Here is a 13,395-nt window from a genome sequence, read left to right as displayed (position 1 = left end):
TAGGGATATCAGTCCAGAACTTTTCTAAAGCACTGAAGTATTGCAGGGTGGAGGGTTTGTGTGTGAAGATATCAGGTAAGGCTTGGTGTTTTAATGGAAATTAGTATGAACAAGACCAAGGCAAGAGCTATCAACAGTGATTTCTTTATTTTAATAGGACAGGAAATACATTCACTAAAGAGTAGTCTCTATTTTCCATGTCTGGCAATGAAAACCAAAGAAAAGGAAAGCACAGTGAGCCTGTAACAATGAGGCTGTGCACATGGCAAACCACAGAGTTGCCTTGCCATGGGAATGCTCACAACTGCTCGGTGTCTGCAATGTTAAGACATCATGATGAGAAGTGGAAAATTCCAAAAGAAAAGAAGTCTTGTCCTGCAGGGCATTACACCCTAGAGATTACTTCCTTTCGGAAATTGTGCTCTTTTTACCATTTCTATAAACTCAGGACCCCAGTGAACCACGTGAGATACAGCCTGTGATCCTGCTGCTGCTACTCCTACCACCAGCTGATGACATTTGTGTGAGAGACACAGGGAATGTGGGAGAACTGCTCCTCCTGCACAAGCTGCTTGTGCTGCTGAGCCTACCCATGGCAGCTCCCCACCCTCCCAACACCTGGGGAAAAAGATTACTTTTTCCTATTTGGCAGCATTAACTGAAGACTGAGAACTCAGAAATTCACAGTCCTGTAGCACCATTGCAGCAGCAGTTACTGATACCAGAGGCTTGATCTGAACTGGGTAAGCTACTTGAAAAGAGCAAGAGAAGTGCTACAGCATCCACAACATTATAAAGTTTTTTCTAACAGTTTCAGAAATCTCTTTGCTAGAAGACTTACAAATTTATCTCATATCACTGAGTTCAGGCCGATCTCTGTGGCTGTGTGCATGAGCATCGGTGACAGAAAGAGGCTTGGTAGAGTGGAAGGTGTTTGCTCACAGCAGCACTTTGCAAGTCTAGACCGAGAGACTGCACATCTTGCTGGATAGTTTTAACTTGCAGGAAGAGATAATACATGGATCTTGTATATGAAATGCAAATTTCCAGTTCAAATTTCATCTAATGAAATAATAATTTAAAAAAATAATCAGGATGTAAAAATACCCTTATGTTTTAAGAAAATACTGTTAGTCCTCTGACCCTTCTTTGTAGATTCGCAAGGGATTTTTTGATAGAGGTGTAAATCTTATACTATGCATTTTGAAAGCTGCACAAACTATTTCCAGGAGCACACACAAAAAAACCCACAACCGTTTGCCCCTCAACTGATTGGAGTTTAAAGGCTTCAAATTCTGTAAAATAATAAACTGGTTCTATGACAGTTGAAATGTAAGGGCGAGTATCTGAACATGCCAGATGTCAGCAGACACAGTAAAGCCATCTCACATCTGAAACCAAGGAGAAAAGATATGATGAAATTTCACAGTTCTTTACTTGTGCTACTTTACATGTCCTCTGTATCTCAATGTACTGAATTCAACATTTCATTTAAAAACTGGTTTCTTTAGTAGGATTTTCAACAAAATTCTGGGCATGCTCTTTTTCAATGGGAAAAGTCTGTATTAATAATTGTTACTTAGGTTAGAGTATACTTTTTTTCCTGTTGCCTTCTTCCTATGGTGAAGTTGAATATAGAAGATATAACTATGGCTAACATTTTGATATAGAAATTTAAAAAGAAAAAGCTTTAAATTACATAAGGCATTTCTCCTACTCCTCCCTTCCCCACATTCCCCACTCACCTACAAAAGAACATACCTGTTTCTGTGATAAAAGAGAAAACATAACACTCAAGGACAGGTTAGTATTTGATGATTTCTAGTTAAAATGAATCAATTCAATACCAATAGTTACAAATCAATGTAATTTATCCCATGCAATAAACTGCAGGAATTCAAGTCACAGTGATAAAAATCTGTGTACTTGTCTAGTTTCACCAGCTCCTTTTAGATTCATTTGAACCCAGCCGGTATATCATCAGTATTGCTGCTTCTTACATTAACTCCCCCAGCAGCCACCTGTACCTTAAATGATCAAATATTTAACCATAGGCAATTTGTGCTTGAGCAATAAAAGCAGCAGGCAGATCCTATCTCAGGAACTTGTCATTAACACAGTAAGGCTTAGCTTTGCCTGAGAGCACTAAGGCACACTGTGTTCTAAATACAGAGAGATGAACGCTCCCCGATGACAACTCTTTGCAATGGAAAGCATCACTAAACAACCTCAACCCGAAGACAGAGACCAGGTTGTCCTGCCTTCAGCCATTAGTATAAATTTCCAGTGGGAGTTGGAAAAGGATGCTAAAGCCTATGCACATTGGAGCTCTATTCTCTGTTCTTGAGAAAAAGAAAACTTGAACTAGTGCAATGCTGGTAAATTACAGGAGTGTCACCCTGCAGAGGTGGGCTGCTGAAATAGTGCATTTACTAGGCATCAGTCAGCTTTAAGCAGTAAGCTGCTGTGCCTTATCAAACAGAGGGGGGAGAGGAGCACCAGTATTTTGAAAACAGACTAAGGTTTATTCTGATAAAAGATTACAGCTCAAATTAAGCTCTTCCTGCTTAAACAAGGTGCGCAAAGGAAAATGGGGATTGAAAAGAGATCCTATGAGGGCATTGGCTGCAACAGAAACTAGACAAACCAGTTTTTAAACACTTCTAAGACTTTGAAGCAAATATTTAGCCGTAAACAATCCAATTGTTTAGTATTTATATGTTCAGGAAAGTTTATTTACTGGGTTTTATCAGGACTTTGATGTAAAATGATACCTCTCTGTGGAGCAACACTTGTATTTACATTAAGCCAAAACCGCCACTAAAGTAAACTTAAAAAAAAATTAAAATTGCTTTTACCATTAAGCACTCTACAAATAATAACACAAAAGTACTACTGCTAACCAATTTGCAACTAGAAAAAAAATTCCTTTAGTTCCAAAAAGATTACATCTCATTTCTTGTTTAATTTTCAGAAACAGTTGCCTTTATCAGAACTCTTAATCATATCCACAACAAATCCCAGTATAAATGACACTTCTGTGATAATGAATTTCACAATTAAAACGTTTAGTCCTCTCAGCTTATTCATTCAGTTCTGCAATGGACAGCACATTGACACCTGCAGAAAGACTGAAATAACATTACTTCTCTTATTTTAGCCACAACTGCTCAACTCTAAAGTGATCTAAAGTGCTAGTGACAGTCCACAATATCTGTGATATCTACAGAATGTCAACATCAATTTTGAATTATAGTCACCAGGCTAACCATCTGACTGTAGCCCAGCCAGCACCCATGTCCCTTCTACAAAAGTGAATGGATTCATCTTGATTTTCATTTTTAGTGTCTTAAATATTTGGTCATGTTTTTGGTGACATAATTGTCCTCGACCTGCTCACCTTTCCATCATATAGAGAGTATTGAATGTCTCCCTCTCACATGGATGCCCTAATACAAGTGATGCCACAATAAAGTTTCATCTTGATGGGCAACCTAGAGTGTCTTCTCCATCTTCCCTGTTGTCCATTTAAAACAACCAGCAGTAAGTACTGCTCTCCCAGACTCCTACATTTCTGTCAAATCAGCTGAAATTGGCCAACACATTCAAACGTTATTAGGGGACACAGAGAAAAAATTTACAAAGCATGCAAAAGGTCATTCTCTCCCAGTAGCTTTCCATTGTAAGCCTTCAACCACCAAACTTTTTCCACTCTTTTGCTTTCTGACACTCCCTATATATTTCTGTGTTCTACTCTATACTGTCTAGCTCCATTACCAAAATTTTCAAAATGAGGGTCCTCATTTGCTGCTGCCTCATCCTGACCACACTCCTGATCTAAAGTCCTTATCCACACCTTAATCCAGTGCTATCCCTTTGTTTAATCATAGGCTGGTCCATGGAACACAGTTTTAGGTAAAAATTCTGTCACCAACAGAACTACTCGGCAGAGTGTGCTTGGCTGCCTTTGCTGATGAAGTCTGTCCTTCCAGAGCCTCAGGCTCTGTTGGCAAAGGACAGCTGGTTAGACCTGCAACTGCTCAGTGCACTGCTACAGTTGTCCCAGGCTTAATCAGCCAAGCTTAAAAATCAGTATTCTTTATTTTCCTCCCTAGATTCAGAGTGGAAGTTCAAGATTTATTCAACTGTCCTAATGTAGGACCACCCCCTCTTTTAAACTCTTTGAGTTTATATTTCTTAAGGGTCTGATATATTTCCCACTGAAACCAACAGAAAGATCGGCGAAATTTCAGCGGAATTAGATCAGGAAATATTTAGCATGTCTGAAGCACTGCAGCTTCCAGAAACATTATCACAACCGTTATTCATGTCATAAGCTCTTCAAATAAAACTGTCATTGAACCAAGATACCTTGTGTAGAGAATTCCAGTAGAACAAATATTGTTTGCCAGTGCAATATGGGTTTTGTTGGTTTTCTTTTTCTCCTTGGGTTTCTTTGTATTGCAAAGCAGCTGCACAGTAAGATTGTTGATACTGCGTTTCACCCTTTGAAGTGATATGGGCCACAGCAAACAGTTCTGGCTATTGAATTTTCTAGGTGTTAAGTCCACAGGTTGAGGAGGAAAAGAACTTGTCTGCTTCTATTTCATGACAATCCCAAGCCCCAAGACAAATCAAATGAGTCACACAGCAGCATTTCAGATGATTTATGAAGGGAACTGACAAACTGTAACCTGTGATCAGGTATGTTCAAGATATCAGGATTTCATTTGTAACTAAGCTACAATAGAGTATCCACTTCCAGAACAGCTATTCGTTTCGAAGTGGAAAATTGCCCTACATAGCTTGAAAGTTGCTGCTTTTTGGCACAAGAATGCCAACCCTGTGCTATGGTTTAGATAAATACATACAGAAAAATTAGAGAATCCTTGTTCGGTGCACACAGCTATTGCATAAAGATGATAGTCTGAGCTATTCAAGAACTGCTGACAAATTTAGGTTTTAAAGTAAATAAAATTATTTACAGGTAGTATTCTACATTCTTTTGTATTAGCACTATGTCAGAGCAAATTAAAAATAAACAAGGAAAGAGTTTATGTGAGAGAAACTTGGCTGTTTTTAAAGTCTTACTGAATACAGAGAAGAATGCTGTTTTAAAGAAAATGCAAGCTTTGTAATAAGTCAAACTTTGGCATGGCAGCCCTTCAGCCAGCATTGGACTCTGCAGGCACTTTGCTGATAACATTTCAGCCTCAGGAACTGATCTGCAGCCATTTTAAAACAAAGGGTACCTTTTTTTTTTTTTTAATGCAGAAGGTGTTGTGCCAAAATAAACTTCCTGCAGAACACCACTACGCTTTCAGCCTCCTGTAATTGAAAAATACTACTTACCACTGCTCCTAACCTGAACTATTCCTCTATTGTACTGAAGCCTCAGGGTACAAATACAACATACAATTGTATGATTTTGCTAGAAAGTTAAAAGCACTGAGCAGGTTGAGGGATGGATTTTTAAAAGTGTATTGGCATAGCTCTGCTTTTATAGCATTCAAAAGCAAAGCTCTCATTGAGGAACTTACAGAACTTAAGTCCTACCATAGTAATATTTTCTGCCAAGATGTGTTTGTGTATTCTATACAGAGAGAGAATATAGAAAATTACTGCTAAATAAGAAAAGATGCTTATGCATGCATTATCTGTTCTTGCTAAAACCAATACCTATATATCTTTGTACTTGGCAAGGAACTGAATGTCTCTTCTTTTAAATCTACCAGGCTAATATATCGAAGCCTAGACTAATGCAATACACCTTTTTAGTTAATGTACTTAGTGCTGGTGTAACACTAGACATGCTGATGAGATTACTAAACAATTACCTAAATCTCTCCATAAATCACTAATTTTCTTTGGAGGTAATACACGATTACCTTTACACATTTGGTGTTTATTGTCCCTGTTTGTTCTTTCCTCACGTGTAACACTGGGATTAGAATGTCTTAACAAGTGATGATGTCTTGAGATGCTTAAAAATAATGCTGGTAAGGGATATTATAATGTGCTTTTATCACTTTTTTCTTAACACAGCTCCATTTCTTTATAAAAAGTTCCTTCAGCCACATCTCAGCTGTTTCTCAGTGGACATTAAATGAAATAACCCTAAAACAAAGATGAAGGGGAGGAGAATATAGGTATGACATCAATATTAATGTTAACATATTAAAGGTTCACATTTACACAGCACTTTCGGCTAAAAAACTTATATTATTGAGACTACCAGGCGCATGACTGTTACAAGCAAGAACTAAAATACAAGAAAGAACTGAACAATTTGACCAAAGTCATAGAAGAAGCAACAGATAGGAACTGGACACTGTCTGACTTTTAAACCCTGGACAATGGCCATGTCAATCAAGAGTACACTTGAAAGAAACAGGAACAAATCAGTTCTTGGTTAACCTTGCTGTTTCTGAGATCTTCCAGAAGAACATTTCTACTACAATAATTTGAAAACCTCCAGTACACGCACCAAAGCACTGTAACCATACTGCCTGTAAATGCATCCACCTCTAAGTGGCTCATTCCAGAAAACATTAGGCTTCCCTGAAGCTGCACAGAGCCATCTGCTCCTGCAGGGAAAGCCTGGACAGATGTGCAGCTCGCATTCCTGCTCAGGCGTGACAGCAGCACACGGGCAGGTGCCAGCAGATGAGAGGCAGGTGCGCGCGTGCCACCGCTTCCCATTCCCTCCCTGCTCCAGCCCCTGCTTGTCACCTGCCCTCGGGGACACAGGGCAGCCCTCAAAGGCAGTGGGGAGCAGCCCCACCTCTGCCATGCAAACACCACCTCCAACCCTCATGGGCTGCTCGCTCCTTCCAGCATACAAGGAACTGTTCCTACATACAGTGGCACCTATTGAACTCAGGAGTAAACGTACACTTTGACCAACGCAAACTTGGCAGGAAAATGTCAGTTGATACCAGAAATATTTATTTTCCCCTCTCTATAATAAGTTATCTCTGACTTTTTCAAAGCTGTCAGTTGGCTTGGTATTTTGGGAGAGCTTTATTACCCTCACTACTAATAACTATGTTTCACTTCCTGCAATTTTATTTCGCATGGCTTAAAAATTAACAGCAATTTTGTTATCTGAAATCCCAGACTGTCTTTTTCCTTAAACATCCTGAAATATTCTTTAAGCTATACACAATCTAAAAGCAATTTATAACTGAAACATTGCTGCTATTTCCATGTTGTTGAAACCTTGCTAATTATGAGTGAAAGGACAATAAAGGGGAAAACTCACAGAAACGCACAGCAAACTTACACAATTATGCAGAAAAAGGCAAGACCATCTTCCAAATAGGAATAAAAATCCTCTTTTTAAGACTCTTGCTCAAAACCTTGTGCAAGATTTTCTCCCTGGGCAAACTAAATCCATCTAAATAAATTCATTTTTTTCACAAAGTGGAAGAGATGACCTACAACTCAGCTCTCTACAGCGACCTGAAAGGAGGCTGCAGTGAGGTGGGGATTGGCCTCTTCTACCATGCTTCAAGTGAAAGGACAAGAGAAAAATGGCCAAGAGACATAAAGATTAGATAACAGATTTTTTTTTTTTTTTTCCCACTGCAAGAGTGGTTAGACACTGGAGTAAGTTGTCCAGGGAGGTGGTGAAGTCACCATCTCTGGAAGTGTTCAAGAAGCATCTGAAGGTGGCACTTGCAGATACTGTTTAGGGGTGAATGTGGTGGTGCTGGGCTGATGGTTGGACTGGATGATCTTGGAGGTCTCTTCCAACCTTGACAATCCTGTGATCTAGTTATGTTGTCAATTTTATATAATAGAATTTACACAGCTATGTGAATTCTGGTACTGGGGTTCAGGGCAATGGCAAAAAAATGTTCAGGGAAATAGACTCTAATAATACTAAAAAATACACCAAATTTTGTCAAGAAGAAAATGGGGAGAGTGGGGCAGAACACCAATCTTGTCTGCAAGTTGAACACATTAGTTAAGCCTAAGATTTCTTTTTAATATGCTTTTGAACCAACAGCAGCAAAAAAGGTAGAGCTAGCTGTCAGTGGACTAAGAAAATTTTCTTCAGAACTTCCAACGATGCCTATGAAAATAGTCACAGATTTAGAGATGGGTCTTTGAAAAGTACTGTAAGCAGTGAGTAACTACAGCTCCTGAAACATAATTGTATTTGCACTAATGCCTGACCCATGTAAGTGCAGTGTAACTGTTCTATTTGGACTGGTTCATTTCAGACTGTCTTGAGCATATGACAAGAATATTTCTAATTTTGAACAGGGACTGAACCAATCCCAACTCGAAATCACATCCCACACTGCTGCACTTTAGCTCCAGATTAACCCAGAACACTGAGGAAACCTAAAGACTGCAGATGAGAAAATGGACTGGGAAGCAATGCCAAGATCAGCAAATCACCTCAATCCCCCCTGTTCTCCACCACCTGCCAGTTACAATCTCGCCTATAATTTTTAAAACACTTTTGACAGATGCAAATTTTGAGGGAATATAAACCCTGGTTCAGTAAAGCATCTGGGAATGCACTCAAATTCCATTTTAGTTAATACTAATGTACATCACAGAAGCAGGTCCTTTGTATATAAGAAGAGTTTATCCCTAAGATCTTTACAATATTCTTATTTGCATTTTATGTTTTACTCAATCCAATTAGACTTCAAGCAAATATTAATTAGGAAATAGTCACACAGACACAATAAACATACACTCCCTGGGGGAAAAAAGGATTTTTTTTTCAGCAATCATATTTTGAAAAATACAGATAGGTCACAAAGGCCGTTTGGGATCTGTTTGAAAAATATCACACATAATGGTGCTGATAAACATAGCCTGTCTTGCCAATACATCAGGAGATTGAAATTATCGAGTGTTCAGAATCTAGGTATTATTTATGTTTTTCTGTCTGCATGGCATAGAAGAAAAAACACAGAATAGATGTAGCAACGTCCTTCTTTAAATCTGAGGGATCCCAACCAAGACACCTACACTACTCCTTATGACTCTAAAATATACTGCTATTTTAAATGGATGTGGCCAAGTATCCCTCGGGAAAATATTCAGAGAAAAATACCTTGTGTAATATTGGTATAATACCAAGGTAAACCACAGTATAAAACCAAGGTTTTTTTGTTTCTGTGACACTGCACTATGAAAAATACTCAAAAGTTCTATGCAACTAAAATTCTTGCTAAAGCTATTTCCAGCTTTCAAGCTAGTTAACTAGTTTGCTGAGTACTTCTTTTTTTCTTCTTCCTTTTCTTCTAAAAGCTAATTATATAATACCTAATACATATTGTGTGAAAGTTCATTTGCAATCAAGTTGCAAAGACTCTCTGAATCCTATGATTTAATCTAAACTGATTGTGCTCATTTCACATCAGTAACAATTTTAAATAACAAAAAGCTCTTAGAAAGTTGAAGGAATATATTTCAGCACTTGACTGTCTTATACCCCATACACATCCAAACTACTCCTTTTACAAGTGTGCTACAAAAGATGTCTTTACTCTTAAGCAGATATTCTGGCATAATGGGACATTTTAAAGCAAAGCTATACAGAGTTTGCAAATGCTGCAAATTCCAGCAGTGATGTGTATACCCACCTGCTATTAAATTTGATTTCCTATCTTCTGACATACAGAAAAAGAGATAATTTTAAAAATCAGTTATGAGGACCCAAAATTCACCTACCAATTTCCAGTTCATATTTCCTTTTTAACCAAATTTTTCCATCTCATCTTTGGTTATAACCTTCAGAAAAGATGTGATTCACTGTTTACACCTCCAACACAAATTTTTCATGTAGTCATATATTTAGATAAATCTTAGAAAAAATGTAATTGTGTTTATAAGTCACTATGGTTTTTCCTGTTTGGGCAGTATTTTACATGCATTACTTGTGAAAGCTGACCTGTAATTGCACTTGTAAACAACCAGGGCCAGCACAATGTAAGAAACAAGTCTGGAAACACAACTGCTGGTGCCTCTTTTTCTCTGCAGTGGGCTCAAAGTTAGACTGATGGCTCTCCGGGCTTTTTGCCAACACTACACACCAGATTAAAATAGAAAGAAGGGAAATAGGCAACCTGGGGTCCAAAATTTAATTCTGACCTTATGTATAAGCTCTATGGGAGGCTTGAGCAAAGTAGAATGCTAATCTACCATATAAGGGGGGCAGCACCAGAAAACTTGAAAAAATCTAACCAGAAAAATGTCTTTACTATCGTGTGCACATTTTGGTATTTTGAAACCATCGATCTTGAAAAATAATCAAATCTTCATGTATAAACATTATGTTATTCTCAGAAAGTAATATTTAATGTACAATGTAGTTACATGTTCACAGCCCACTTTCTTTCAGCATGAGATAAACTATATTTTTTATGGCTTTAACCCACTTTATTCAAACCATAGACTTTTCTGTTTCATAGACTTGTGGGTTTATGGATCTCATTAACTATGAAATATGGATAGCATATTAGAAAGTAGATTTGAAAGTGAAGGCTGAAACGCTCTCTTCATTCCATCAGAATGGGCTCTATTTATTTATATCTTCTCCCATATTTCATAGTGGAAATTAAGTATTCTGCTAAAACATATTTGCTAATGTACTTTTTTACAGAAAGAGATAATTTTTTTTAAGCAAATTACTGTTCTTCACATAACTTTTTACAAGAAATAAACATTTTTTTCTACATTTAAATAATACTATAATCTTAAGTCCAAATGGTAAACTAGAAAATATCTTCATAAAATTTTGCAGATGCTGACTAATTTTAGCATAACTTCCTTGGAAGCTCTGTGATTAAGCTGTTTCTAGGGATCAGTTTTAACTTTTCAATGGAAAGTAAAAAGTATGGTAAACAGATTAAACTCTATTCCTGACTTCTTACTAGGAACTCCATTTATTAATCAATTACATGTTAGTGTAATTCATTGCACTTGGATCTTTTGATTTTAAACAAAAATATCTAGAAAATTAAGCTGTTAAATACCTATTGATACATTATTCACTAACTATTAAAATAACTCAATAACTTTTGAGAGTAACTTAATTTTGTGAAATGACCAAATAAACACAGTAATGAGTAAAAACAGTTTAAGTTATTCTGAGATGGGAACTTGAAAATTAGATGCTTGAGGGATAATTCTCGGAAAGCTTGATTTATTGATCATTATTCTTAGAATATTTGTATAAGATATGCTATTTATTTAGTCTCCTGCCCTTTCAAGAGAGAATTCCCAGGACATACATTAAGTTCTCTATTCTTGATACAGCCTGACAAGACACAGATACACATACAACTGAGAAACAGCAACTTTTTTCCACAGGGAAATTCAGGTCATCAAAACACAGGAAAAGAGGTTACTTTGAAGGCAGTGAAGGAAAGTTTTGAAACTCTTATTTATGTATTCACAACCTCAGAAGAGAAAGAGACCAAAATCTTTTCTCACTATTCCCTTCAGAAGGATTTATTCTGGTGCAAACTATTACCAAAGGCACTATTGTGAATTTTGAAAGAATAAGACAAGGAGCTGATCTACAAAGAAAAAAATTTCAGCTACATTACATGAATCTTGTGTTGGTTTCTAGCACAGCAGAAGGCATTGTGGGACAGTGCATGAAGTGCTTATACAAGCAGCAGAGTGACATAACTTTGGAAAGGACTTGCCAATGGCACGCAGAGTTCCAACAACATTCTGTCCACTTCATAAAGTGATGCCTGACACAGTGTAAGACCAGCTTCACCCTTCATGCACTCCTGTGTGCACAGCTGATCTGCCATGAGTTCTTAACAAAATTTTGTGAACAACTTTCAATCAGCACAATGCTGATAAGTAGCATACGTTGATTAATATTATATTTTTGGATGTGGATTTATATTTTCGAAGAGCCACAACACAAATGAATCACACAAAGACCTCTAATTCAAGCAGAATAAACTTCGAAGCACTTTAGAAACTTATGTAACAATCCCTGTAAGTGCATCTATAAACAAATAGTTTCAACACTTCCTGCTTGGGCTTGATTTCCTTCATGCTGTTGCTGAATGACTGCCATGTAGACTTGATGAAGTGCTGATCCTCCCAATGCTGACTGCAACACGTGCACTATGTGCAGTAAATCCTACATTTCTGCTGTATTCCATATTGCATTCATTCCATTGCTTCCTTTTTGTTACACAGGCAGCTACAAATCAAATTTGCGATGAGTTTGAAGAAACTTATAGGAGCCTGGACTTCATCTGTTATAAAGAATCAAATAATGGAACTAAAATCACACTGGTTTTGTTATTTTGGTACTTGTACACTAGAAACAAATGGATACTAATAGGAGCATTACCTTGAGATCAACAAAAAGTACTTTTAAAATTCTCTCATGGACTGTTCAAAGAAATAAGGAATTTATTGGAAATACAAGCTAGATTTACAGAATGAAGATATGTTAAGGTTCTAACCATTTCTAATCCTTTCCCATTTACTTTTATGTAAACCCACAACTCAAATAGCAATTGACACGTGGAGTCACTATAGTAGTAGTAGTGCTATACACTACTAATACTTTGATTACAATTTCTGGCTAAGAAATTGAAAATCTCTACAATCCACGTCCAAAAACAAAATCCTCGCCAGTAAAAAAAATGAAGCAATGTTGTAAGACAGGATTCACCGTAACTAGTTCTTCATCAGATGGAAGTTTGGAAGCTAAGAAGGGAGAAATCAGAGAATAATTTGCTCACTCTAGGACTGCAACCACTACAAAATGCCCCTTCCATTTTAATTTTTTGTGTGATTAGCAAATACACGTATTCACACAAAATACAGCACATGAAAAGCCTACATATTTATCCTGACCCTTAGCTCCTATACCTGTAAAAAAACTAATGTAGAATGATTTACCCCCAAAACATTATTTCATGCTACACAACTATTTCAGTCATACCTGCAGGCCTGTCAGTTGAGCTGCTGATTTCCCTTTGAGGCAGAGAAGGAGTGCCAGAAATGCATTTAAGTCCTCCAGAGAGAGGCTACTGACCTAAAGCAGATGAAAAAATGACACATTATCTGAAGGCTCTGAAGAGGAGCTTTCTGAAAATTGAATCCTCTTGCTCAAGCACATCAAACTTGGAACAGTGACTCATGTAATGATGACCACCATGAATGTATCATCTAGGAAAACATACAGGGAACAAAATACTTTCTTTCACAGCTGGAATGAAGTGCATACCCCAACACTTTTGTATAGTGCATATACATGAATTTCCACACTCCAAACAAAATTCCCACCCTTCATTTAGTCCCTTCTCCATTTCCCCTGGAGTTTCTTAATAACAGGAAATTTCTCCCTCTCTGTAACATCAAGTAAAAAAAAAAGAGATTAAA

At 37.3% G+C, this 13,395-nt stretch overlaps 1 protein-coding gene across 1 annotated transcript in view; it reads right to left on the bottom strand.

The window, feature by feature from the left end:
• The window catches only part of FAM120B (family with sequence similarity 120 member B), a 47,853-nt gene that overhangs the window by 12,484 nt on the left and 21,974 nt on the right, over positions 1–13,395 (bottom strand). The window contains exon 6 of the mRNA XM_088161473.1: positions 12,956–13,048. Coding sequence (XP_088017599.1) covers positions 12,956–13,048 — 93 coding nt within the window. The remainder of the gene's footprint in view (positions 1–12,955; positions 13,049–13,395) is intronic.

This window comes from Sturnus vulgaris, chromosome 3 (assembly GCF_052056855.1).
Source record: "Sturnus vulgaris isolate bStuVul1 chromosome 3, bStuVul1.hap1, whole genome shotgun sequence".
Taxonomy (NCBI): domain Eukaryota; kingdom Metazoa; phylum Chordata; class Aves; order Passeriformes; family Sturnidae; genus Sturnus; species Sturnus vulgaris.
The sequence above is the reverse complement of the archived record's forward strand: the minus strand, read 5'-3'. Positions and strand labels throughout refer to the sequence as shown.